General features: G+C 37.1%; 1 protein-coding gene and 1 long non-coding RNA gene across 2 annotated transcripts in view; one reads left to right on the plus strand and one right to left on the minus strand.

The window, feature by feature from the left end:
• The window catches only part of RGS21 (regulator of G protein signaling 21), a 50,933-nt gene extending 30,730 nt beyond the window's left edge, over positions 1–20,203 (plus strand). The window contains exons 3-5 of the mRNA XM_007539749.1: positions 190–266; positions 4,467–4,630; positions 19,987–20,203. Of these exons, the coding sequence (XP_007539811.1) occupies positions 190–266; positions 4,467–4,630; positions 19,987–20,190 (445 nt within the window). The 3' untranslated portion in view covers positions 20,191–20,203. The remainder of the gene's footprint in view (positions 1–189; positions 267–4,466; positions 4,631–19,986) is intronic.
• LOC132534714 (uncharacterized) overlaps positions 1,304–25,422 on the minus strand; it is a 152,264-nt gene continuing 128,145 nt past the window's right edge. The window contains exon 3 of the long non-coding RNA XR_009546426.1: positions 1,304–1,415. This is a non-coding gene — a long non-coding RNA (uncharacterized LOC132534714). The remainder of the gene's footprint in view (positions 1,416–25,422) is intronic.

Raw genomic sequence — 25,422 nt, forward strand, 5'->3', positions numbered from 1 at the left:
AAATTATATCCCACTTTGTGTTTCTATAGCTACCCACTGTGGAAAAAAACATTATGTAATATCTTTCAACTTTTGTAGTTTGATTAATGATGTGAAATTCACCTACCTGGTATAATTCAACAAATACACATAATGAATATGACTATCTCTTATCAGAGAAAAAGATCACAATGCTATTGTCAAGGGTAGATGTTGTTTCTACAGGTCAACAAGCACAGAAACAATGGCATGGTTTGAAAATATGGACACACTTTTAACTAATCAAGGTAAGAGCCAGATAAGAATAGACGTAAAAATGCAATTCCTTAAAGAATATCTTGAAATGGGTGGGGTGACAGTATAACAGTTATGCAAAGAGACTCTCATGCCTGAGACTCCAAAGTCCTAGGTTCAATCCACCGCACCACAATAAGCCAGAGCTGTGCAGTGCTCTGACGTTTCTCTCTGTGTCTCTCGCTCTGCATCTCTCTCAAAAATAAAGTAAATAAAATACTTTTTAAAAAGAGTTAAAAAGGGAGTCGGGCGGTAGCGCAGCGGGTTAAGCGCAGATGGTGCAAAGCACAAGGACCAGCGTAAGGATCCCGGTTCGAAGCCAGCTCCCCACCTGCAGGGGAGTCGCTTCACAGGTGGTGAAGCAGGTCTGCAGGTGTCTATCTTTCTCTCCCCCTCTCTCTCTGTCTTCCCCTCCTCTCTCCATTTCTCTCTGTCCTATCTAACAACGACAACAACAATAATAACTACAACAATAAAACAACAAGGGCAAGAAAAGGGAATAAATAAATAAAATAAATATTTTTTAAAAATTTTTTTAAAAGAATTAAAAAAAGAAAATCTTGAATTATGGACGTTATGGAAATACAAAAAGATGAGTACAATCAATATTTCAAGTACAGATTTCCAACGGTCTCACAAACTTATATAAACCCAAAATCTAAATGACATTAGGTGGGCATAAAGTAAGATAATATTATAGAAGTCCACAGCATGAAACGGGTAGAAAAGTCTAAGGAAACAAAATATCTAACTTTTCCACAGAGTCATTATCATTTGGCACTATATCCTTTGCAATAACTGAATGAAGCACAGAAACTATTACAGAACTAAAACTTTAAATAAGTTATTTATATTCCATACCCACTAGACCAAAATGAAGTTTTCAAAGTATTTATTTCAATTGAGATATTCTTATATGTAGTGAATTCAAAAATGTGTGTATGTAGGTGGATATTAATATATTCAGATGTGTGGGTATGTAACTATGGAGAATATGACAGCTAGGATCAGAAAGATAACTCACCAGGTCGGGTGTGTCTTGTCACGCACACAGCTCCAGCACAGCTCAGGTTCCACGCATGGGAAGAAGCACAGCACCGGAGAAAGCTCTATTGCTGTGGTGTCTCTCCATCTCTCTCTTTCTGAAACAACCCAGAAGTTGTTTATATAACCCAGCTCCAGAATATAAGTATGTTCAAGACATTTAATTTTAGACTGTCATAAATGAAATAACCCAGAATTTAATATAAAATAGTTATTACCAAAGGTAACAAGGGGGTTGGCAAAATAGCTCAGCTGGGAAAGGGCTGCTTTCCCATGAACATAACACAGGTTCAACCCTCGCCGCCTCATCACAGGGGGCAAGATTTAGTGCTGTGTTTCTCTCTCTCTCTCTCTCTCTCTCTCTCTCTCTCTCTCTCTCTTTCTCTCTCTCTCTCCCTTTCTCCCTTTCTCCCTCTCTCTTCCTTCCTCCCTCCCTCGATCCCTTCCTCCCTCTCCTTCTCCTTCTGTCTCTCTATATCTAAAAAAAGTCAATTTGGAGTGACAGCAACACCAACACCAACAAAAAATGGTAACTAGAATTTATGTTTGCACTTTAAAAATAAGTCTGCTTTGCGGGAACTTACCCTATGGGGAGAAGGGTCTATACAAATGAGGAATATGTATAGCTGATTGAATTTTTTATAGTGATAACATATTAATGGTATCCACACTGGCCAAAATGTCTACTGATATTTTTAATTGGTACCTAAAAACTTTTTGCAATGACTTATAATTTCAACTCTATAATGAATATAAAAAATTATTAGGGGCTGGGTGGTGGCGCACCTGTTTGAGCGCACATATTACTATGCGCAAAAAATCGAGCTTCCAGGGGGAAAGCTTTGCAAGTGGTGAAGCAGTGCTGCAGGTGTCTCTCTGTCTCTCTCTATCATCCCCTTCCCTCTTGATTTCTGGCTGTCTCTCTCTTATAAATAAAGATAATAAAAAAGATTTTAAAAAGATTAAAAAATATTTTATATATATATATATATATTGCCACCTAGGTTATCTCTGGAGCTTGAAGCCAGGACTATGACTCCACCACTCCTTGCAACCATTTTATCTTTTTTATTTTATTAGTTTTAAAACATATTTTTGTTTATTATTGGATAATGACAGAATGAAATCAAGAGAGGAGGGGAGTAGGGGATAGAGAGGGAGTGGATAGAGAGACACCTGCAGCCCTGCTTCACCACTTGTGAAGTTTTCCCCTTGCATGTGGGGACCAGGGGCTTGAACCTGGGTCCTTGCACACTGTAATGTGAATGCTTAGCCAGGTGCATCATCACCTGGCCCCTTAAATCCATATTCAACCCATTGTTTTTAGACATTTTAATTTTGCTCAATGAATGTCCCATTCTTTTTTCTCTCAGTATACTTCACTTTTATTCTTGGCTACAGAAAACCACCAACAACTGTCTCATACCTCTGTTTCTTAAATCACTTTCTTTTTCTTGGGTCAATCTTTCCTTTGTCCTGATTTTTCATAGATTTACTGCTCCTAATTCTGGGGCCTGAGGAATCTCCAGGCAGGGAAGAACTGCTTTGGGAAGCACATGTAAAGGGGGAACTTGTGGCAGGTGGAAGAGAAAAACATGGTATTTCTGAAGGCAAACCCCTCCAAGTGGCACAAATAGTGATGTGCATTTTTTTTCTTTTTTTGCCTCCAGAGTTATTACCGGAGCTCAAGCTCGGTGCCTGCACCATGAATCCACTGCTCCTGGAGACCATTTTTTCCCCTTTTGTTGGCCTTGTTGTTTTTATCATTATTGAGATTATTATTGTTGTTGTTGCTGCTGTCGTTGGATAGGGCAGAGAGAAATCAAGAGAGGAAAGGAGACAGAGATGGGGAGAGAAAAATAGACACCTGCAGACATGCCTCACTGCCTGTGAAGCGACTCCCCTGCAGGTGGGGAGCCAGGGGCTCGAACCGGGATCCTACATTTTTTTTTCCCTAAGAACTTCCCTTGCATCTAGATACTGCCAGCAGGAAGATGAAAACTATGAAACTGGATAACACAAATTTTGAAGAAGTGATTTAGCTAGTTCAGTTGTGGGAATCTGATAATGATCTGTCTAACTTGCTATCTATCTAGAAGCACAATCTCAACTATACTCAGCCCTAAAATGTTTAGCAAGGGTTATCTTCTCAAATGAGCTGTAGGCATACCAAAGAAGAATGGTTCAGGGCACATTTTGATACGGTTAGTAGAGAAAGAAAGGCTCTGAACAGGTGGCCATGAATAAAAACATCAATGGAAGCAAGCAATGTGTGTGTGTAAAAGTGGCTAAAAGTAAGAAAAAGTGAAAAGAGAAACCTCAGGAAACTGAAGACATAATTTGAAGCTGTTTCTGCTCCTATTACAGTTTTTAGAAAATGTACAAAACGGTCAAGACAAAGTAAACACACTTGCAAGTAAGAAGACTCATTTTTAATTCCTGGTCTAAGGTTTCTGAAAAAAAAATAATAAATGGCAGACCTGTTTCACTACCTGTGAAGCATCCCTGCTACAGGCAGGGAACAGGGGCTCAAAACTGGCTCTTTGAGCAGGTCCTTCCTCATAATACTATGTGCGCTTAACTGGGTGCACCACCTGCTGGCCCCTGCTTCAACTTATATTTCCTCACCAATTTATAGCAACAATAATGCACTTACTCTGACTTTAATCTAATTTCATTAACTTAGCAATGGAGCAGTGGAGCAGGCTACAGATTTCTCTCTCTCTCTCTCTCTCTCTCTCTCTCTCTCCCACACATTTCTCTCTGTTTCTATCACAATTAAAAATGATACATAAACAAATGATAAACAAAAACCAAAGCTAAAGGAGTTTCTTGTGAAGTAAGTGCCATTGTGAGTTTCTCTTAAATATAACTCCTAGATTTTTCATATAAAGAAAGAAAAAGTACTGGGTATTTTTGTTAGTGGAAATGCTTATAGACCTATAGATGTAAATATTTAGTGTTTGCAATCAATTGTCTAAGATAAATTTTTTTTAGAGTCAAAGGTCCAAATACATAAATATTGCATTTTAGAGGGGGTGATGAACAGTAGTTACTAAATACCTAGAAGATTGAACTATGCAATGACTATTATTCTTCATATTACTATGCAGTTTGATATACAAATGTTTTTATTATACATTTTATAGCTGGCCTAGATGCTTTTCGAACATTTCTAAAATCAGAGTTTAGTGAAGAAAATGTTGAATTCTGGCTGGCCTGTGAAGACTTCAAGAAAACTGAAAGTGCAGAAATCGCTTCTAAAGCCAAAATGATTTATTCTGAATTCATTGAAGCTGATGCCCCTAGAGAGGTGAGTGAAATGTTCCAGTCTTGAATACCCACCCCTTCCAAATTGTTTCTAATAAAATATACTAAACCCACATAAAGGAAAATAAAATAGAAATAGTCTGTATTCAGATAGAGGTTGTCTGTAAATCTCATTAGACGTTATTTACAATGATCATTTTCCCACCAGTCCAGCAAACATCTGAACACCTGTGAAGCATTGTATACATCTGACATCTCTCTTTTCTTCACACAACCAGCACTTGAAAAAAAATGACTTTTCAAGATCAGGAGGTGACATACCCAGTACAGCACCCATGGTAATATTCACAAGGACCTCTGTTCCAGGTCCCAGTCCTCACCTGCAGGGGTGGAAGCTTCACAAGTAGTGGAGCAGTGCTGCTGGGTCTCTTTTCCTCTCTGATTCCCTCTCCCTCTCTGTGTCTATCCAAAAAAAAAAAAAAGGGCTACTCTAAGCAGTAAAGTCATGATAAACCTGACAGCAAGGAAAAAGAAAACTCATGTATATTCAGCTTAAATAATTTGGAGGATTATGTAAGGATATATCTTACTCCCATGAAGCTAGGCTTGAATGTCCTAATTTCTTTTTCTTTGTGAAGCAGAAATCTCGCACATGCATAATTTGGTCACTTTTTCAGAAAGGGAGAGGGAGAGGGAGAGAGAGAGAGAGGAAGAAGGAGAGAGAGAGAGGGTGAGGGAGAAGGTGAGGGAGAGGGAGAGGGTGAGGGAGAAGGAGAGGGAAAGAGAAAGAGAAGACATGCTATAGTACTTACCAGGTAGTACTGAGGTCAAAACTTGGGTCACAAGTATAATCCACCATGTGCCCTAGCTAGTTAGCTATCTTTCTATGTTTGCCTTCTTTATTAATGGATGAAAATGAGTCAAAACTGTGAACAATTATATCAGGACAATAGAAGGTCTTAAAGGGAAGCCTGGAGTGGCACTGCTAGCAGTCTCTTAATGTATTGTATTTTTTAAATATTTTTTGTTGCCCTTGTTGTAGCCTCATTGTGGTAATTGCCATTGTTGATGTTGTTCGTTATTGGACAGGACAGAAATGGAGACAGGAGGGGGAGACATAGAGGAGGAAGAGAAAGATAGACACCTGCAGACCTGCTTCACTGCCTGTGAAGCAACTCCCCTGCAGGGCTCGAACCGGGATCCTTAAGCTGGTCCCTGTGCTTTGCGCCACATGCGCTTATCCCACTGCGCCACCGCCCGACCCCTGTATTGCATTTTTAACATCTCACATATTTGATCTAATTTTCAGAACAACAATCATAGTCATAACCACATATGCCTTTCTGTTTAGCTTAAGAGTTTCAGAAATTTGTATTCTAAGATGATTTTGCAGGCTAACAAAATAGCTTTATCTTGATATTGTGCCTTCTTAGTCATGGGCATGACCCAGGTTCAAGTCCAGCCCCTACTGCGCTAGAAGGAGTGTAGGTTCTGTGTATCTTTCCCTCGGTCCTTTTGTCTCTCTGTTTCTAGCTTTAAAAGTCTGCTGGAGGAGTTAAGTTTTTTTTTTTTTTAATTTCTTCATTGGGGAACTAATGTTTTACATTCGACAGTAAATACTATAGTTTGTACATGCATGAAGGAGTTAAGTTTTGGTGATAACAAATAACATCGTTTTGGGGAGTCAGGTAGCAGCGCAGTGGGTTAAGTGCACGTGGTGCAAAGCACAACGACCAGCATAAGATTGGAGCCTCAGGCTCTCCACCTGCAGGGGAGTCGTTTCACAGGTGGTGAAGGTCTGCTGGTGTCTATCTTTCTCCCCCTCTCTGTCTTCCCCTCCTCACTCCATTTCTCTCTGTCCTATCCAACAATGACAACATCAATAACAACAATAACTACAACAATAACAAAAAACAAGGGCAACAAAAGGGAAAATAAATAAATATTTTAAAAAGTAAAGAAAAAAATAACATCGATTTGATGCATCAAGGAAGGTATCATATAAGGGAAGTGTTTTAATACATAAGTCGGAAATAGTAAACTACATTCATCAACAAGTATTCAATATATGTCACTGGTACTGTATAGTTTTTCTATAGAGATAATATGCTGATATCATTGTAGGTAACAGTCACTGTATTTTCTACTTCCAAACTAGGAATCAAGGTATAAAAAGGGTTATTGTCTTCATAGGGACAAAGAACAGACTAGATGAAATGCACTTTCAGAAAGTCCAGGACATGAAGTTTACCTTTCTATGTCCATTTTAGATGAATATTAATTATTGTATCATATATTTGCCTAGTATAATATCACACACAAATACAAAACAGGGAAGCATAACCAAGAATTCACAGAGGAAAATGAAAATAGCTTTCACTTCTGTAGAGCTATTTCAACATTCATTTCCAGTCCCTTCTAAGAGTCAATAAATAATTCTGGAAAATAATTGAAAAATGGAGTATGTAAGATTTGTCAAGTTGATTAATGTGCTATTCCCTGAAAAGGTTTTGAAATTTGCTCTTAAGTATATCCTATTCAATATAGTATTAGTTTTCTTCCTTATAAATCCATTTAGCTAATAATTACTACCTTAAGATGATATTCTCAAACATAGTATATAAAATTCTAAGAATAAATGTAATATTTTAACTAAAGCTAAATTCAAGTTTATACAATAAATTATCAATTTTGACAAAATGGTTTTCTTTAAATTTCTAAGAAACCTTTACTTGCTAAAATTTCTTGCCAAAATAAATCTATACAGTACTGCTTTAAGTAAAATATATTGTATTGTTTTAGCTTTAGACAATCTGTCCACTTAATTTTGACTAACTGAATTTATGACTCCCCATCAAGTAATAGATTCTATTGTCTCAAATTATTGGAAAATATTATTGGATATGAAAATACTTATTGACAACAAAGAAATATCTAAATATGTATATATTTGAAGTAGCCATTACTTTTCCTGTTATTTGTCACAAATTGTCTCTGCTTCATATTACACTAAGAGATGTTTCTCTCTCACAGTGTAAACCAATCGCAGACTGCTAGATATTTCTCTAAAGTCTAACAGATGTGTGTTGACAATAGTAAAACTATTAGTATTTTGATCATTTTTTAAAATTTGATAGACAAAAAGAGAAATAGGGAGGGAGAAAGAAAAACACCTGAAGCACTGTTCCACCATTCCTGAACACCCACCGCCACCCCCACCTCCCTCAGGTGTGGAACAGGGGCTTGAACCTGGGTCCTTAAGCCAGGTAATGTGTACACTCTACTGGGTGCACCGCTGCCCCATGCTGATTCATTAAAACTAACTTTTCAGTGCCTGTTCCAACAATGAGATCACAAAGTGAATGGAAGAATTACATGTAATAAAATTAATTAAATGCATGATATGCAATATAGTAATAAAGCCACAAAACTTTTCATTAGCATGGAGGAAAAGAATAATTAAATCTAGAACACTCAGGTACAGATTGCAGAAAGGCTGCGAAAACAATCATCCTTATGAAAAGAGCAAGTGAATAAAAAGTATTTCAGACTGATGGCACAGTGTTAGAGGATGAAGGGATGGACGCTCCGTAATGTGTCCAGGATATTATAAACATTTTAATATTTCTAAAGAGATTTGGAGGAATGAAGTCAGAAAGGCAGGGGAGAATAGAGATTAATAAGAACAGGAACATTTGTAGATTTATCCAGTAGGCAAACTTTAAGATAAGGTGATATATTTGATGAGGGCTGCGTTGGGGAATATGTTGTTTTTTTTTTATGAGTATAAAATTAACTCAGGAATGAGATTCACTTGACAACATTTTTCCACTTTTCTATAGTTAATTATAATTGTACAGCTGACTCTTAAAACAAATCAAATTACAGTCAACTTCCTTGGTAGATTCCTAAAATAAAAAATTAAAATTAAAAGGTCACACTATCCAGATGTATATTAAATCCCATTTACTTTATTTTCAACTTCTGTCTTGAACTCTTCATCTATAAACTTCTAACATTACTTATAATATCTAATTAATGCAGTTAGATCTACAGTTAAGCCAAGTTAAACTTTATGAACAAACCCTATCTATAAGAGAGCATTACTAATGGTTATCCATTTTCTGCTCTAATGGGCAACTACTGAATGCAAAAATTAATCTTTCAAGTCATTATGAAAGATGATGTCATTACAGCTTTCTGCCTGTTCTCTTCAGATTTAACTTCTCTGGAGTGTCTACTCTAGACAGAGTACTATCTACAGTTTTAAGATAACTAGGCCTAACCTCAAATCTGACCCCCTTGGCTGTATAATACCCAAGCTAATTCACCTCTATGACAGTCTATTTCCTCTCAAAAATGCACCCACAGTAAAAATGCAACTGCACAGGACAGACAAGAATGACGAATGATATCATCTGTCTAAAGATAATAACATACACAAGTTTTTAAGAAAACTTTCTCCTTTTCTTTTAAATATTGGTTTGATATCACTATTGGAGAATTGTGGGTTTTTATTCAGCAAAGATATTGTCATTTTTTGAACATTTGTTTTTATCTCATAGATACATGTACAACATTGTTCCCTTATGTCAAAAGCATAGTTGGTCAAGATGCAGATGTGAATAAAGAGAAAATTTGTTTATGCTGATTATTGTTCAGTGAGACTAGAAAAGACAACAAAGCATTATACCACAGTAGCCTGCTTAAAAATAAATGCTGTAACAACAATAACAATAACAACCATAACAAGGGCAACAAAATGGGAAAAATGGCCTCCAGGAGCAGTGGATTTCCTAGTGCTGGCACCAAGCCCCAGCGATAACCCTGGAGGAAGTGAAAAAAAAATTATATTTTATTTTTTGTTCTTATCTGTTTTTTAATAAGACAAGAGAGAAATTGAGAGGGGAGGGGAGGTGGGGAGAGACAGAGAGAAGGAGAGGGAGACAGAGAGAGAGAGAGAGAGAGAGAGAGAACCTGCAGCACTGCTCCACCATTTATGAAGTATCTCTCCTGCAAGTGGGGTCCTGGTGCTCAAACCTAGACCCTTCTGCCTGACAACCTGTGTACTTTACTAGCTGCACCATCCCCCAACTCCTGCTTTTATCTTTAATGCAGCCCAGCACCACATATGGATTTAAATCTTATTCCCCATCAATAAATAATTATCCTGGAATCTACTTTCTTACCAGATAAAGTTCCTCAGTCCTAGTAAGAGAAAGAGAATAGCATAACAATGCAGCATAATGTGTTCAGTGAATTAGCCAGCCTTGAATATGTGAGGAAACAAAACTGAATGACACTTGGTTTACTTCAAAAGGAACTTTCAGGGTGCTGGGTGGAGGTGGATGCGGCTGCGTGAGGCTGTTACCGTGAGCAGTGAGCAATGAGCTGGCTTCAAGCCACCAGTCCCCACCTGCAAGGGAGAAGCTTCATGAGTGGCGAAGCTGTGTCCCAGCTGTCTGTCTCCCCTTCCTTCTCAATTTCTCTCTGTCCTATCATATTAAAAATAATAAATAAATATTGAAAAAAGAAACTTTCAATTGGAATTAAAATAAAAACTTTCAGTTGGAAGTAAAATTAAAATTACTGATCCAGCAAAAGATTGCACAGCATTAAATGCAGAAGGATACAATGGATAGTACTGAGAGAGGTGGACACATCTTTTATTTGTGATTACAGTGGGTTACAGGATTTTAGGATTACAGGTATAGTTCCACCATGCCCACTATCTGTGTCCCCACCCCCATATATATATATATATATATATATATATATATATACACAGGGTTATTGCTGGGGCTCAGTGCCTGCACCACGAATCCACTGCTCCTGGAGGCTATTTTTTCCCTTTTGTTGCCCTTGTTGTTTATCATTGTTGTTGTTATTATTATTGTTGTTATTGCTGTCATTGTTGCTGGATAGGACAGAGAGAAATGGAGAGAGGAGGGGAAGACAGAAGGGGAAGAGAAAGATACATACCTGCAGACCTGTTTCACTGTCTGTGAAGTGACCCCCTTGCAGGTGGGGTGCCCGGGGCTCAAACTGGGATCCTTACACCGGTGCATGCACTTTGCATAATGTGTGCTTAACCCACTGCGCTACCACCCAGACCCCTGGTGAATATTTTTAATAAAGTTTCTTTTCAGAAACACACACACACAGTCATATATATGAATTCATTCATATATTCATATATATATATATACATATTAATATATGAATAACCAGTAGAAAGAAACCTGTGTTATAGACATTTAGAGAAATCTCATATTACTGTAATATGAATTTTTATCCTATTTTTTAAAAGATTTAAAAAAATAAAAAACTTAGAGACACCTGCAGCACTATTTTACCACTCATGAAGCTTCCCCCTGCAGGTGGGGACCTGGAGCTTGAACTTGAATCCTTACACAGTGTAATGTGTGTGCTCAACCAGGTGTGCCACCACCAAGCCCCTGGATTTTTTATTATCCAGTTTAGATTTTACTGCATTTTACTTGAATTTTGGTGCCACTTCCCTAATGTTAATGTCTTTTGAATAGTCCTGCCCCACAAGTTGATGTTGCCAACAGTGCCCTCACAGAGTATGGAATTATCTTGAGGTGTGATGACTGCTTATTTATAAAATCCTAAGTTTTTGTTCACTGATCAATATACTTGAGTGACTAGTGTATGTCAAGTACAGTGCTAATGTAACTAAAAACAAACAAAACCCAGGGTCCCTGGCAAAGCTTGCCACATTGGTGGAAAATTCCGTTTAAAAAAGTAACCTTTCGGGGGCCAGGCTACTGTAGTGCAGCGGGTTAAGCGAACATGGTGCAAAGCGCAATGACCGGTTGAAACATCCCTGTTCAAGCCCCCGGCTTCTCACCTGCAAGGAGGTCACTTCGCAAGCGGTGAAGCAGGTCTGTAGATGTCTTTCTTCCCCCCTCTATGTCTTCCCTCTCTCGATTTCTCTGTTCTATCCAACAACAACAATAACAGTAACAACAAGGACAACAAAAAAGGGGGGAATGGCCTCCAGGAACAGTTGATTTGTAGTGCAAGCCCCAGCAATAGTCCTACAGGTAGTAATAATAATACTATAAAAATAAAATAGGGAGTCGGGCAGTAGCACAACAGGTTAAGTGCTGGTGGTGCAAAGCACAAGGACCAGCGTAAAGATCCCGGTTCGAGCCCCTGAGTCCCCACCTGCAGGGGCATAGCTTCACAGGTAGTGAAGGTCTGCAGGTGTCTATCTTTCTCTCCCCCTCTCTTTCTTCCCCTCCTTTCTCCATTTCTCTCTGTCCTATCCAACAACAACAATGACTACCACAATGAAACAACAAGGGCAACTAAAGGGAATAAATAAATATTAAAATAAAATAAAAGTAACCTTTCATGAATGTCATAATATTGGGCTACTTAAAAAGTCATGACACATTTTTGCATAGTAAAACAGAAAAGAAAATCAGTCATGACTTTTCTGACAACCTAATAGATGAATACTGGAGACATGGTAGCATAAGAAAGAAAAATACAAGTTTATGGAATGTGGAAGTGTAGTTCAGAAGAATTAATTAGTACTCTTTGAGCGTAGATTTAAACAAGAGGATGTGGGAGGAGGTTAGGAGAGAAAAAAATCCAGAGTCCAGTCAGTCATTTATGTCTAAGTCTCATTTCATTCCTAGAAGGCTAGTACAGTAGTGAAGACAGACTATCATTACATCTCTTAGACTATAAAATGAGGCAATTATAGTGATTTATACATCATATTTATATCATCTTTAAGGGCTTTCTTTAAAAAGGAAGATAGATGATAGATACATAAGATAGTGGTGGAAAAGGAAGGAAGGGGTGAGAAAAGCAGAGATTCCTAGTTTAAAAAATGAAGTAAAATCATGGTGCTTTTACATGGACTGTCTCATTTGATCATTACATTCATTAGCTTAGGGAGCTATTATAATCATCTACATTGTACAGGTATAAAATGCACATAGGCAGAAAATGATGACCCCTGCAGTCATAAAATACATATTGTTATGAGGGAGGCCTACTGCCCATGCTTTTAGATTTCAAGTGTTCTCTAGGCCTACACCTGATTTTCAAATGCTCCTGACACAGTCTGGAAACCATAGTTGTTTATGCTAAAGGCAAAAGCATAAAATCACCTTGTCACACTAAGCCTATCTTCCTTTCTATCAAAACCTTTATTTCTTTCTTCATTTTTTTCTACCTTGTCTAACTTCTTTAACTATGAAGTCCAGGTTCAAATATGGCATTAGGGGAGTCAGGCAGTAGCACAGTGGGTTAAGCGCACATGGCGCAAAGCGCAAGGACCAGCGTAAGAATCCCAGTTCAAGCTCCCCACCTGCAGGGGAGTCGCTTCACAAGCAGTGAAGCAGGTCTGCAGGTGTCTATCTTTCTCTCCCCCTCTCTGTCTTCCCCTCCTCTCTCCATTTCTCTCTGTCCTATATAACAACAATGGCATCAATAATAACTACTACAACAATGAAAAACAACAAGGGCAACAAAAGGGAAAATAAATAAATAAATGTAAGGAAAAAAGAAAAAAACAAATATGGCATTAGGAGGGTGGAAAATGTGACAGAAACATTTTTTAACTGTACTTTGTAGTATTATATTGGTCATCTAAAAATTAATTTCTATACTCAACTCAAAAACAAAATGTTTGAGTATTTATTTTCTTAATCAACACACATCTCTGCACCACGTAAATTAACCTTTGATTCAATATGGGGGGGGGTTTGATGAGAGAATTCAATCTGACTGCCTTTCTGCTTGCACTTTTGCATGACTGTTGTTAGGTATCTTTATACACTAGCATTTTATATGCTATTGCTCCATGAATTATGGTTGATGTCATTTCTCTTGTCCACTTTAAGCGGTTAGTCCTGCCTCAGAACTCCTTTCATTTCTGTCTCCAAAGCCAACAATACCAACAGAGCTTCATCTCGCACAAAAATGTGTTTCGTCTAGTTGCAAACTTTGCCATTCCCAATTTAAACAGTGAATCTTGGGAATACTTTCTAGGATATTAATTTGCGAATAATGCTGATGCAAAAAAAAAAAAGAAATAATAACAGAGGTGTTAGAGGTGACTAAGCAAAATTATGTAACTGAAGACATGAATATAGTCAGCTCTAATTTCAACAATAATCATTAACCTCTGTTGTGACTGCGGTGTAAAACGCAGTCTTCCCCATTTTAGCAAGGCTTTTTACATATGCGTGCACATACCCCTTTGCATAGTGACAATCTCCAGTTACACTATACAATCCAAATGAAGAAAGGCCATCTAATTTGAGTGTGAGAGCACAATGGAAAACGTTTCATTTAAAGCATGTGAAAATATAGGAAGTACGGTTTAGGATCATAAGAAAGTCGAAAGGTAGATTTAAAATGTATTCTTCCTGCTAAAAATACATTGGAAGTCAAAAGCATTTAAAACTACTACTCATGCAGAAAAGAGGCTTGCTTAAGTTGCAGTTAACAAAATCATAGGAGTATCAAAATATCCTTACAATAGAATTGGTTTTAAACAAGCACCACAAGACATCATTCAGAAGGCAATCACTTTAATGCACTGTGTTGTTGTCACTGTCAGTTGTGTCAAGACCTTTTCAAAATTGACAGGATTTAAAGGTCTCTAAATGGCCATGATGACATCTCTCCTGTCATTCCTTAAGACTTACAATCCTGAAGCTTGTTTTCTGAGCCTGGCACTGCAGTGGTCTCAAATGCTACGATAATTCATAACCTTTTGAAAAATAAATAACTAAAACACAGATTATATTTCTCAGGGCTCTTGAACCAAAAAGGCTGTACAAACTAAATGTGCGATCAGTGAAAAATACTTAAGTAACTGTTCATTTCCTCTATCAATACACTCTTCTGTCCATGTTCTCAAATTCCTATGAATTTGAGATACTTAGCAGGGTTCAAGCTTCCCTGAAGCTCCCACTCTACTCACTGGTACCTCAAAAGCCTGGGCTAAAAATTATGCATCTCTAAAGGCACATTTCAAGAGAGGGCCTCAAATCCAACCTGCTGGAAGATCCGTATCTCCTCTCTTACTTCTTGAGATAGAAATTTACCAAAGGGAGAACTACATCCCAAAACCATTTTGAAATGAGAAGAATGCAGTTTGCAGGCATACCATTAAAACAGAATTTGTGTGTGAAAAATATGTATATTTGACCAAGTATTTTCACTATTTTCTCATTACTGGTATTTCAGTGGAGGCAAGAATAAAAAAACAAAACAGGTGATTCCCAAGCCTAACACAAATTAATGTCTTAGCAGTACTAACAAAATCAATCCTTTCATCTTAATAGAAACACCATCCTTCACTGGTTTCTGCTACTCAACTTCCTCATCTCTTACTGTTAATAAGTTGCACCTGCTGATACTACTCACAACATAATATACACTGAAAGGAATAAAGCCAATCTTCATTTATTTTCTCTTTACACTCACTCTCCAGAGCTCTCTTCCATTTCTGTGGTTTTAAAAAAGCATCTGAAACTCAACAAATTCAAATCAATGTACTGGTTTTCTGCATCACCTTCTTCTACCTGTCTTTCTATCTTTATAAGTAGCAACTCTGTGCTTCTATTTGCTTTGGATAAAAACTTTGAAGCACCTCCCCCTTCTGCCCCCCAATTCTTTTCTTCCAGTTATATCTCAGACTAACTGACCAGCACTCCATTTTCTCATTCTTCAGATTAGTCCTAAATCTAGTTACTCATGAGGTTTTTTATTTCTCATCCAAATATATAATGCCATCATTGCCCACAGGAACTTGAAGCTCTTGAAGCTATCTTCCTTCCATTCACACCTATGTATTATGCCATCTGAGGACTCTTCTTCAAATGAGTTTCTATCAGCCCCTTGAAATTCTCCAGATTGCTTTCAGGTTATGTAAAACAAACAAACAAACAAACAAAAAACCATACTAAGACCTACAAGATCTGGTACTTTCTGTGTTTCTCTTGGCTATTTCTTATCATCTCTTTAAAACTCGCTGCTGGGAATTGGGCGGTAGCGCAACAGGTTAAGTGCACGTGGCACAAAGCACAAGGACCAGTGTAAGGATCCCGTTCAAGCCCTTGGCTAACCACCTGCAGGGGAGTCGCTTCACAAGCAGTGAAGCAGGTCTGCAGATGTCTACCTTTCTCTCCCCCTCTCTGTCTTCCCCTCCTCTTTCCATTTCTCTCTGTCCTACCCAACAATGAAGACAGACAACAATAATAACTACAACAATAAAACATCAAGGGCAACAAAAAGGGAATAAATAAATAAATAAATAAATAAATATTTTTTAAAAACTCACTGGTTTTCTTTAAAATTTCCCTCTTATATGCAAGTTCCTTCCTTAATCAACTATAATTGCAACACTACTTACACGATCAGCTTAAAACCTCATTTCTTTTAAAAAGCTTCTCTCTTAAAAAGATATTCTGGGTGGAGGAGAGAGCATTATGGGTATGCAATAAGACTCTCATACCTGAGGTTTCAAAGTCCCATGTTCAATCCCCCTGCTATCATAAGCCAGAGCTGAGCAGTGCTCTAGTAAAAAATAAGTAAGTGAGGGAAAAAAGATATTCTGTCCTTTGTATTGTTTTGTCAAAGCCTGCTCTAAAAAAAAAGTAAATTTATTTTTATGACAGAAAGAGTGACATAGACAAAAAAAAAAGTGAGAATAGCACTCAGCACTGAGAGGTACATCGCTGGGAATTGAAAGTGGGGGCTTCAGGCTTGCAAGTCCTACATAACTACCACCGACTTCTCTCTCAGCCTCAAAAAATGTTCTTCTTGATTAACTTTTCATTTTAATCACCTTTACACCTTCAGATTCTAGCACAATTCCTGCGAACTCACTTAACAAATTACTTTAAATGAATGGGTCTAGGAATGACTGTAAATCAAAGAATCACTTTTTCCAGATTTATGTTTTTCTGTAAAAATCAGTTAAGTAATATTGTGAGCTTTATAATTATGTATCTGATTTAAACTATGTAAAGATTTAACATACAATACTAATGTTTTTAAAAGTCAGAGACCATTCTCATCACTTCCATTGCACATTTATTATGCATTCAAGAAAGACCAAAAAAATAAAAAGTACCCATGCTGGATCTTAACAAGTGAACTCTAAGGACTTGGAGGTGACACTCTTGTTGACCATACCCTTTACCATGTGCAAGGACCCCAGTTCAAGCCCCTGGTCCCCATCTGTAGGGAGCAAGCTTTAACAGTGGTGAAGCAGTGCTTCAGATGTTTCTCTTTCTCTCTCTATTTATATCCCCCTTACTTACCTCTGTCCTATGAAATATAAGAAAAATAAAATAAAAATAGTTAAAAACATTAACAATATCATATTCAATTAAAAATAATACTTTTAAATATCATTCTGATTATTTAAGAAATAATGTCATGGCTTAAATAGGAAATAGACTTACCTAGAAAAAAAATGGAGAAAAAAAATTAGTGCATAATTTGAAGAATGTATAATAGCAAAGTTCATATTTGGAGGAAATGACAGCCTACAAAAGATAGGTTAATTTCATCTTGTGAACTACTGAATTCCCTTTGCAGTACCAATTTTTGTAGCTGATAGTCAATTAAATACTTAATGTTAACAGAAACTTTCGTGTCTAATCTGTTTAAGCAAGCAATCAAAATTTCTTAAGATTTTTAAATTAAAATAATATGTAATTATAAAGAAAATATAGAGACTTTACTTTTGTAGTCAAGGAAGGCTTCTCAGTGAACACTGAATTTAACTAAATCTGAAAGCATGAAGATTATTTGCACAGGACAAAATTGAGGAATGAAAGGGATTTTGGATGGTGGAAGAACTTAAACAAGAGCTTTTGGTACAAGGTTTACCACAGGAGCAGAGTATAGACCAGCTTGGTGGGTACCACTAATGACAAAGAGAAGACAATTTTGAAACAACATATTGAAGTTTAGGTGTGAGGGAGCTTCTAATACTAGAATAAGATGGCTAAATTTATGGTATAGGAAACAATAGGGTTTCAGCAAAGTAGTCACACATTGAAATCGATTAGTGAAACATACTATAACGCCATTCAGTTGTTCAAAAGACAAAGATAATGTAAGAAGAGGTATTGGGTAAGAGAAAAATTCTCCAGCTTAAGGAAGAAGTTAGGTTATAAAAGAAATTGGAAAATCTAGAAAGACCATGAAAAAGACTATTGTGAAATAATAAAATAAAAGGTAAATAATATGTAAAAATAAATAAATGTATATTTATACATAGTTTTGTAATGCATATATATTATAGTAATATATATAAGAAATACATAAGATCGGAGAAAAAAGAGGTGCCAGAAATGATTTCTATGTTTCAAGCTTGAACAACTTGGAGAAAAATAATGACATTTATACAAACATGTGGGTGTGATATTTTGTCACTGGCATTAAGCTGAATTGCCAAGACATCTTCATAAGAGTACTGATTATCTCCTGGGAACATTCTATCTGCTCATCACTCAGCTATCAAGTTGCTGATGTTGGCAGTTCGTTGGTAAGAAAATAGACAAATCAGAAAAATGAAAGGGATAAGTCATAAAGTAAAAGCTTACTATATTTCAATAAATAATATAAATGATCTGTTTCATGCTGAATTGAAATCATTCTCTTTAAAATTTAAACATGGTCTTTAACAAATATAGAAACAGTTTCTCACTTGATTCAGACAGCAGACATTTATTGAGTCCTTGCACTGTAGGCATAGGGAGGGAGGTGTCAGATCTAGATGCAGTTGAAGCTGCACAAAGTCCTTTGAGAGGTCAAAAAAGGGGGAAAAAAAGTCAGCTTCACAGAGGGGATGTTATTTAAATTTAGCCTGAAAGATATCAAAGTCTGTGAAATGCTGAAGTAAAAGGAGAATCTTTCCATGAGCATGGGATGGTTTGAAAAATATTCAGAGGTGACAACATAAAAGGAATTCAAGGGGAAGGGTCTGTCTTAGTGAGACTACATGACATGCAGTGAAGAGTAACATTTGTAACAGTGGGTACTGTATTGTAAAGTTCATGAATGTCAAAGTTAGGGCTTTAGACTTTGTAAAACAGGAAATGGTGAGTTGTTGATGTTCAGTACTGTTTAAAATAATAATGAGCCAATACTGTGTACTAGGTACACAGAGACGGTTGTCAATGTGAAAGTCCTCCAAGGAATTCTGCCTGTATGAGAGAAATTATCTTTACCATTATGGGAGACTGAAAGTTAAACAAATTACAAATGATGCCATCAAAGAATTAACAGTATACTAAAAGAAGAAAGCACTTAACATAATTTTTATATCCCCACAACATAAGATAAAATTTATGAAACTGACTATTTAAAAACCATAAGATCTTGACAATGGTCAGTATTCAGTGATTCCCACTAGAGGCAGAATTTATACTACTTTTCTCCTCAAAAGTCTTCAACATCTTCCTGTTTCTTCTAGAAAAGTAAGAAGTCTTTACCAGAGAGCATAAATCCTTCAAGACTTCCCATATGTCTCCTCTTAAAATCATTAAGGAGTTTGCTTGACCACACCCTAATTTTCAGTCATCTAGAGATAGTGACTCTTCAAAATATATGAAACTCTTTCATGTCTTGTGGTTTCTGCATTGCTGTTTTTTCTGCATTTCTTTTTGCTTTTCGTAAATATTTTTTGTTTAAAAAATTTGGATCTGATATGAGTTCTAGAACATACAGTGAAATATTTGTAGAACTGGAAAGTATCTCCCCAAGAATGTTACTCGGGGCATTTTGCATATTTTCACGTAAATGGTATGTCCAGTATTCCGTGCTTACCTTGCTGGGAAAAACAGAGTCAAGGAAATACAGCGCATGCACACGTGTGTGCACGTGTGGTGTGTGTGTCAGAGGTGACAGGAACAGATCATTTCAGCAAACAAAAATAAAATAAAATTGGAATAGAAGCCAGTGTTGTGGGGAATAGCAGAGGGAAGCATAGACTATGCGAATTAGTTAGAAGTCAATCTAGTCAAGTAATTGTTTTGCCTATGAAAATATTTTTTAAGTGCTGAAGCCAAAGAGGTAGAAAAAAAAAAAAGGTGGTGAAAGAGATTTAAAATGATGATGTAACTTCTTTACTTTTTTCAACTAGTACTTTTGTGTAGTCTCAAATTAAGATTTTACCTTTATTCCTTGTTGACATAGGAAAAATAAATCAACCATGTGTTCTGCATTCCAAAACAGTGAATGCATGATCTTTCTGCTGTTTTGCATCAGATTAACTTTGTGTTTAGAAAAAAAAAAAAAATCAAATGATAATGTGCATCCACCATCTGTATAAACATGTTTTCTTCAATTAAACTAAATGAATAACATGCAAAATTATTCCTACAGATTAACATTGACTTCAGTACCAGAGACCTCATCTCAAAGAACATTGCAGAACCAACTCTCAAATGTTTTGATGAGGCTCAGAAGCTCATCTATAGTCTCATGGCCAAGGATTCTTTCCCTCGATTTCTAAAGTCAGAGATTTATAAGACACTGGTAAACAGCAAACAGGTTGGAAATCATAAAAAGTGGTTTCCTTTCTTGTAAAGGTAGATGATAAAACAGTACTTGGGAAATAATCTGAAGAAAGCAAACAATCAGTTCTTAATCACTGTATTTCAAGGCTAAATGTCTCAAATAACAAGTACACATTTTTTTAAGAGTGAGAAAACACTTTCTTATTCCAAGAGAATATATTTTTAGATATGCAGTCTGAATTTTTAAATCATTTGCTTAGAATTAATTCTCCTTATCAGGCACTTAAAAATCCCCTGCTGAGAGATCACAAAGGGAATTTATAGTGATACTATAATCCTTATACCATAAGTGGGTATCCTTACAACAATATGGATTCAAGGAATATCTTCATGCTGTTCAAAAGGGAGATTGTTTTAGCATCATATACATGGTTTTAAATACCATTTGAATTACTAAAACTCTCACTTTGATGGAAGTAGAAATTCTAATACAAAACACAAACCTTTATTTAATGTATTCAACTTTTATTTTTTAACCAGGATATTATTTTTTCATCAGCTTAACTAAACAGAAAAATATGCACATATGTGCACACACTCATATATATATATATATATATATATATATATATATATCACAATATGAATCAATTTTTGTAAAAAAAAAGTCATTTGGCTCAATTCAACGGAATCATACAGTTTTGTATATAGAAACCTTGATAATGGGGAAGACTGATTTTCTCAAATTAAACAAATACAAGGAAAAGATAAGGACTCAAGAGAAGGTATCCAGTTAATACTTTTTTTTGCCTCCAGGGTTATTGCTGGGGGTCAGTGCCTGCACTGCGAATCCACTGCTCCTGGAGGCCTTTTTTTTTCTTCCCTCATTTTGTTGTCCTTGTTGATGCCCTTGTTGTTGTCCTTATTGTTATTGTTGTCACGACTGCTGTTGTTAGGACAGAGTGAAATGGAGAGAGGCGGGGAAGACAGAGGGGTAGAGAAAGACACCTGCAGACTTGCTTCACTGCTTGTGAAGCAATAACCTCCCTCCCCCCCCCCCCCCCCCGCAGGTGGGGAGCTGGGGGCTTGAACCGGGATCCTGTATAAGTACCGCGCGCTAACCAATTGCGCCACTGGAGCTCCTTGAACCGGGATCCTAACGCCAGTCCTTGTGCTTCGAGTCATATGCACTTAACCCACCGTGCTACTGCCCGACCTCACCCCCCGCCCAGTTAATTCTTTACATAACAGACTGTACAGCAAGAATTGGTCGATAAAATAAATTTGTTGTGATATTATCTACTCAAATGGTCTAGTTAAGTATTCACTTATTCATCATTGAAATTTGCTTGTAAAACTCAGACATTTTTAAATGCATTTATTTTGTGTTTCTACTACTTTTTATGTCTATATATGTGTTTTGTGATAAATGAATTTCTGTTAATATAAGAAGCTAAAAATTTCAACTGATCTTCATATTTCTATTTATTTGCACAGATTTATCTTCATGACTTCTAAATGTTACATTATCTTAACATTAAAAGATGAAGGAAAAATAGCACAACCTATGTCTCCACAGACTGCTCATTTGATAAACAAAATTTTGACTCCCATTTGAAATGAAAAATAAACATTTAAACTTTCAAATTCTCTAAAGGAAGCTGTAATAGAAACTGACTGTGAAGCATTCAGTGCATCTTAAGGTGCACTTAGTAGAAAATAAAATAGTTAGCAATGTGTATTTTGAAGTTTCCTATCTAAATTTGGTTTCTAATTAAACAGAAGATTGTTTATTAGTTTCAGAGAAGAAAAAGCTCTAGAAGACATAAAGAGGCCAGCAACATAGCTCATCTTTGCCACGCCTGTGATCCAGCTTGTGGCCTAGATCCCACCACACTGGAGGAGGTTTTGGTGCTATGGTATCTTTTCACTATTTATCTCTCCATCTGGGAACGCTGACTATTATCTTTTCCATCTGGGAACTTCTTTTTCAAGAAAAAAAAAAAAACAGCAATGACAAAAGAAAAAATAAAAAACGGTGGAAGGAATCTAGGAAAATAAAATTACATTTCTTCTTTAGACAAGAACAAAGCAAAATCTTAGTTCTGTTGAAGGTCGCAGGTCTAATAAGTAGCACTATTAGTGACCAGAGAATCTAACTTTCTAATGAATCTCAAATACCCAGTCACTACCCAGTCACTGTTCCTCTAAGTTAAGTTCCTCTAAAATATTCATATTGTCCATTTGGAATCAGACTGCAACTTCCTTCTCATAATTGACTTCATATTCCATGATTGCTCCTTTGCGCCTCCTGTATTCTCAAATGTTGGCAAAGGAACCAAGTTCTCCCCCAGCAAAGACTATGGATAAGCAGTGTTCTGGTTTCAGTTTTTGTCTGTCTGTCTGTCTGTATGTCTGCCTCTCTCTCTTCTCTCTCTCTCTCCCCCTCCCTCCCTCTCCTCCTGCACCTCCCCCCTCCCTCTCCCCTCTCCCCCCTTCTCCCCTTCCCCCTCTCCCTCTGTCTTCCACCTTCCTTCCCACCCTCCCTCCCTCTCTTCCTGCTACTTATGAAAAGAATAATTTAAAATAACAAATAATTTAAAACAAATAACAATTATTAACAACAATTAATAATTATTAACAACAATTAATAATCAATAACAATTATTAACAAATAATTTAAAATAAAATAAAAACAGTATGTATCAAAATTATTTGTGAAAAAACTGAACTTTTAATAAACTTTTCTTACTTTTAAGACTTTAATAAACTTTTGGAGAAGGAGGAGGAGGAGGAGGAGGAGGGCAATGCTGAAATTAATAGGAATTGCTTCTTAGTAAGTGAGTGAGTTAAGCAAAAGGATGGCTTTGATCCACCTCAAAGTTACTTAGTTGTGTGCAAGTGTGTTTGGAGGGATACTCCTCAAGTAACGATATTCTCTTTCAGCTTCAACAAGCAGATAAAATTCTTCCCCTGTAACTAAGAAAACTTTCCTTCATGCTTTGTGATGGCCTTGTTTCCACCATTACTTATACTTTTCACAACCAAGGGTCATGAATGCTTTCTCAGCACTTTGCCCTCACCTTCTTACATTAGAATAAACAAGCATTTGTCTGTGACCCTAACTTTCCACTGAAGTGCAGTGACTTTTGGAAGACAGAATGGAGCAACCAATTTTCAGTGTTTCTATTATGACTTCTCCCAGCTATTGAACACTGCTAAGCACTTCCTTCTTAAAACTCAAATCACTTTGTTTCTACAAGGTCTTTAACCCCCAACTGCTTTTTCTTTTTTTTTTTTTTTTATTTAAGAAAGGATTAATTAACAAAACCATAGGGTAGGAGGGGTACAACTCCACACAATTCCCACCACCCAATCTTCATATCCCACCCCTTCCCCCGATAGTTTTCCCATTCTCTATCCCTCTGGGAGCATGGACCCAGGGTCATTGTGGGTTGCAGAAGGTAGAAGGTCTGGCTTCTGTAATTGCTTCCCCGCTGAACATGGGCGTTGACTGGTCGGTCCATACTCCCAGTCTGCCTCTCTCTTTCCCTAGTAGGGTGAGTCTCTGGGGAAGCTGAGCTCCAGGACATATTGGTGGGGTCTTCAATCCAGGGAAGTCTGGCCGGCATCCTGATGACACCTGGAACCTGGTGACTGAAAAGAGAGTTAACATACAAAGCCAAACAAATTGTTGAGCAATCATGGACCCAAAGCTTGGAAAAGTGGAGAGGAAGTATTAGGGAGGTACTCACTGCAAACTCTAGTGTACTTCTACTTTCTTACTTTGGTGCCATACTCCAAACTCAGTCAATTTCTGCTTTGCGTTTCTACTTCTTCTTCCTTTTTTTTTTTTTTACATGCATAACATTCCCCAGATTCCCATTTAACAATACAACCCCCACTATTTCATTCATCATTTTTCATGGACCTGTATTCTCCCCACCCACCCACCCACCCCAGAGTCTTTTACTTTGGTGTAATACTCCAATTCCATTTCAGGTTCGACTTGTGTTTTCTTTTCTAATCTTGTTTTTCAACTTCGGCCTGAGAGTGAGATCATCCCGTATTCATCCTTCTGTTCCTGACTTATTTCACTCAACATGATTTTCTCAAGGTCCATCCAAGATCGGCTGAAAACGGTGAAGTCACCATTTTTTACAGCTGAGTAGTATTCCATTGTGTATATATACCACAACTTGCTCGGCCACTCATCTGTTGTTGGACACCTGGGTTGCTTCCAGGTTTTGGCTATTACAAATTGTGCTGCCAAGAACATATGTGTACACAGATCTTTTTGGATGGATGTGTTGGGTTCCTTAGGATATATCCCCAGGAGGGGAATTGATTATTGCTTTTTCTTTTGTTACTTCAAGGGCTCTTTCTCTGACTGCTTCAGAGTTTTCCAAGTTCAGGCTTTTATTTTTGTACTGCTTCCCCTGGACCTCACTATACTTTCCACAAGGCTCCCCCACACACACTCTGATACTGTTATTCTTGGAGAAACTAGGTTTATAGGAGGAGGATGCTCTGCAGCTTATACTGTATGGAAGTTTACTTTGTTATAGTTGCTTCACTTGAATTTTCTTTGCATACCAGATAAAAACCATACTTTCTAAAAGGCTGACTAAGAACACATCACACAGTATTAAAAAACTGGCAATTCCCTAGTTTACTATATATTCATCAGCTATTCTTTAACATAATAGAAAGAGAATAGAAAGATAAAACCATCTTTAATATACCATGGTTAATTAAATCTTGTGTAGTATGGATATTTGGAATGCCAAAACTATATTGACTTCTCACACAAATGCACTTCCTGTGTTACATTTAATATTGCTATAGATTTGTGTCCTTTAAACAGAGGTATTCATAATCATTAATTCCATTCAATAAAATGCAATTCATATGGTGAATTAATAATTATGTGTTCCATTATCAAATATATTTGTGAAGGAAGCAAACTTATTTTGACCAAGCATTAAAAAGAGCCAGATAACCCCACCTGCAGGGGAGAAGCAACACACTAGCCATGAAACACCTCATCACAGACCCCTGCAAGCGTCAACCCGGCTTTGACCTAGCACGTTAGGATTGGGCCCTCCTCAATCGCTATCGAACAGGCCATGGCCGGTGCGCCGCTATGTTCCATCGCTGGGGAGCCAGAGACGACCCGAACTGCCCCTGCGGCTCCAGACAGACTATGACCCACATAGTCAACGACTGCCACCTCTCCAGATTCAAAGGAGGTCTCGAAACTTTACATCAGGCTCAACCTGATGCTGTTGAGTGGCTACGG

This window comes from Erinaceus europaeus, chromosome 19 (assembly GCF_950295315.1).
Source record: "Erinaceus europaeus chromosome 19, mEriEur2.1, whole genome shotgun sequence".
NCBI lineage: Eukaryota > Metazoa > Chordata > Mammalia > Eulipotyphla > Erinaceidae > Erinaceus > Erinaceus europaeus.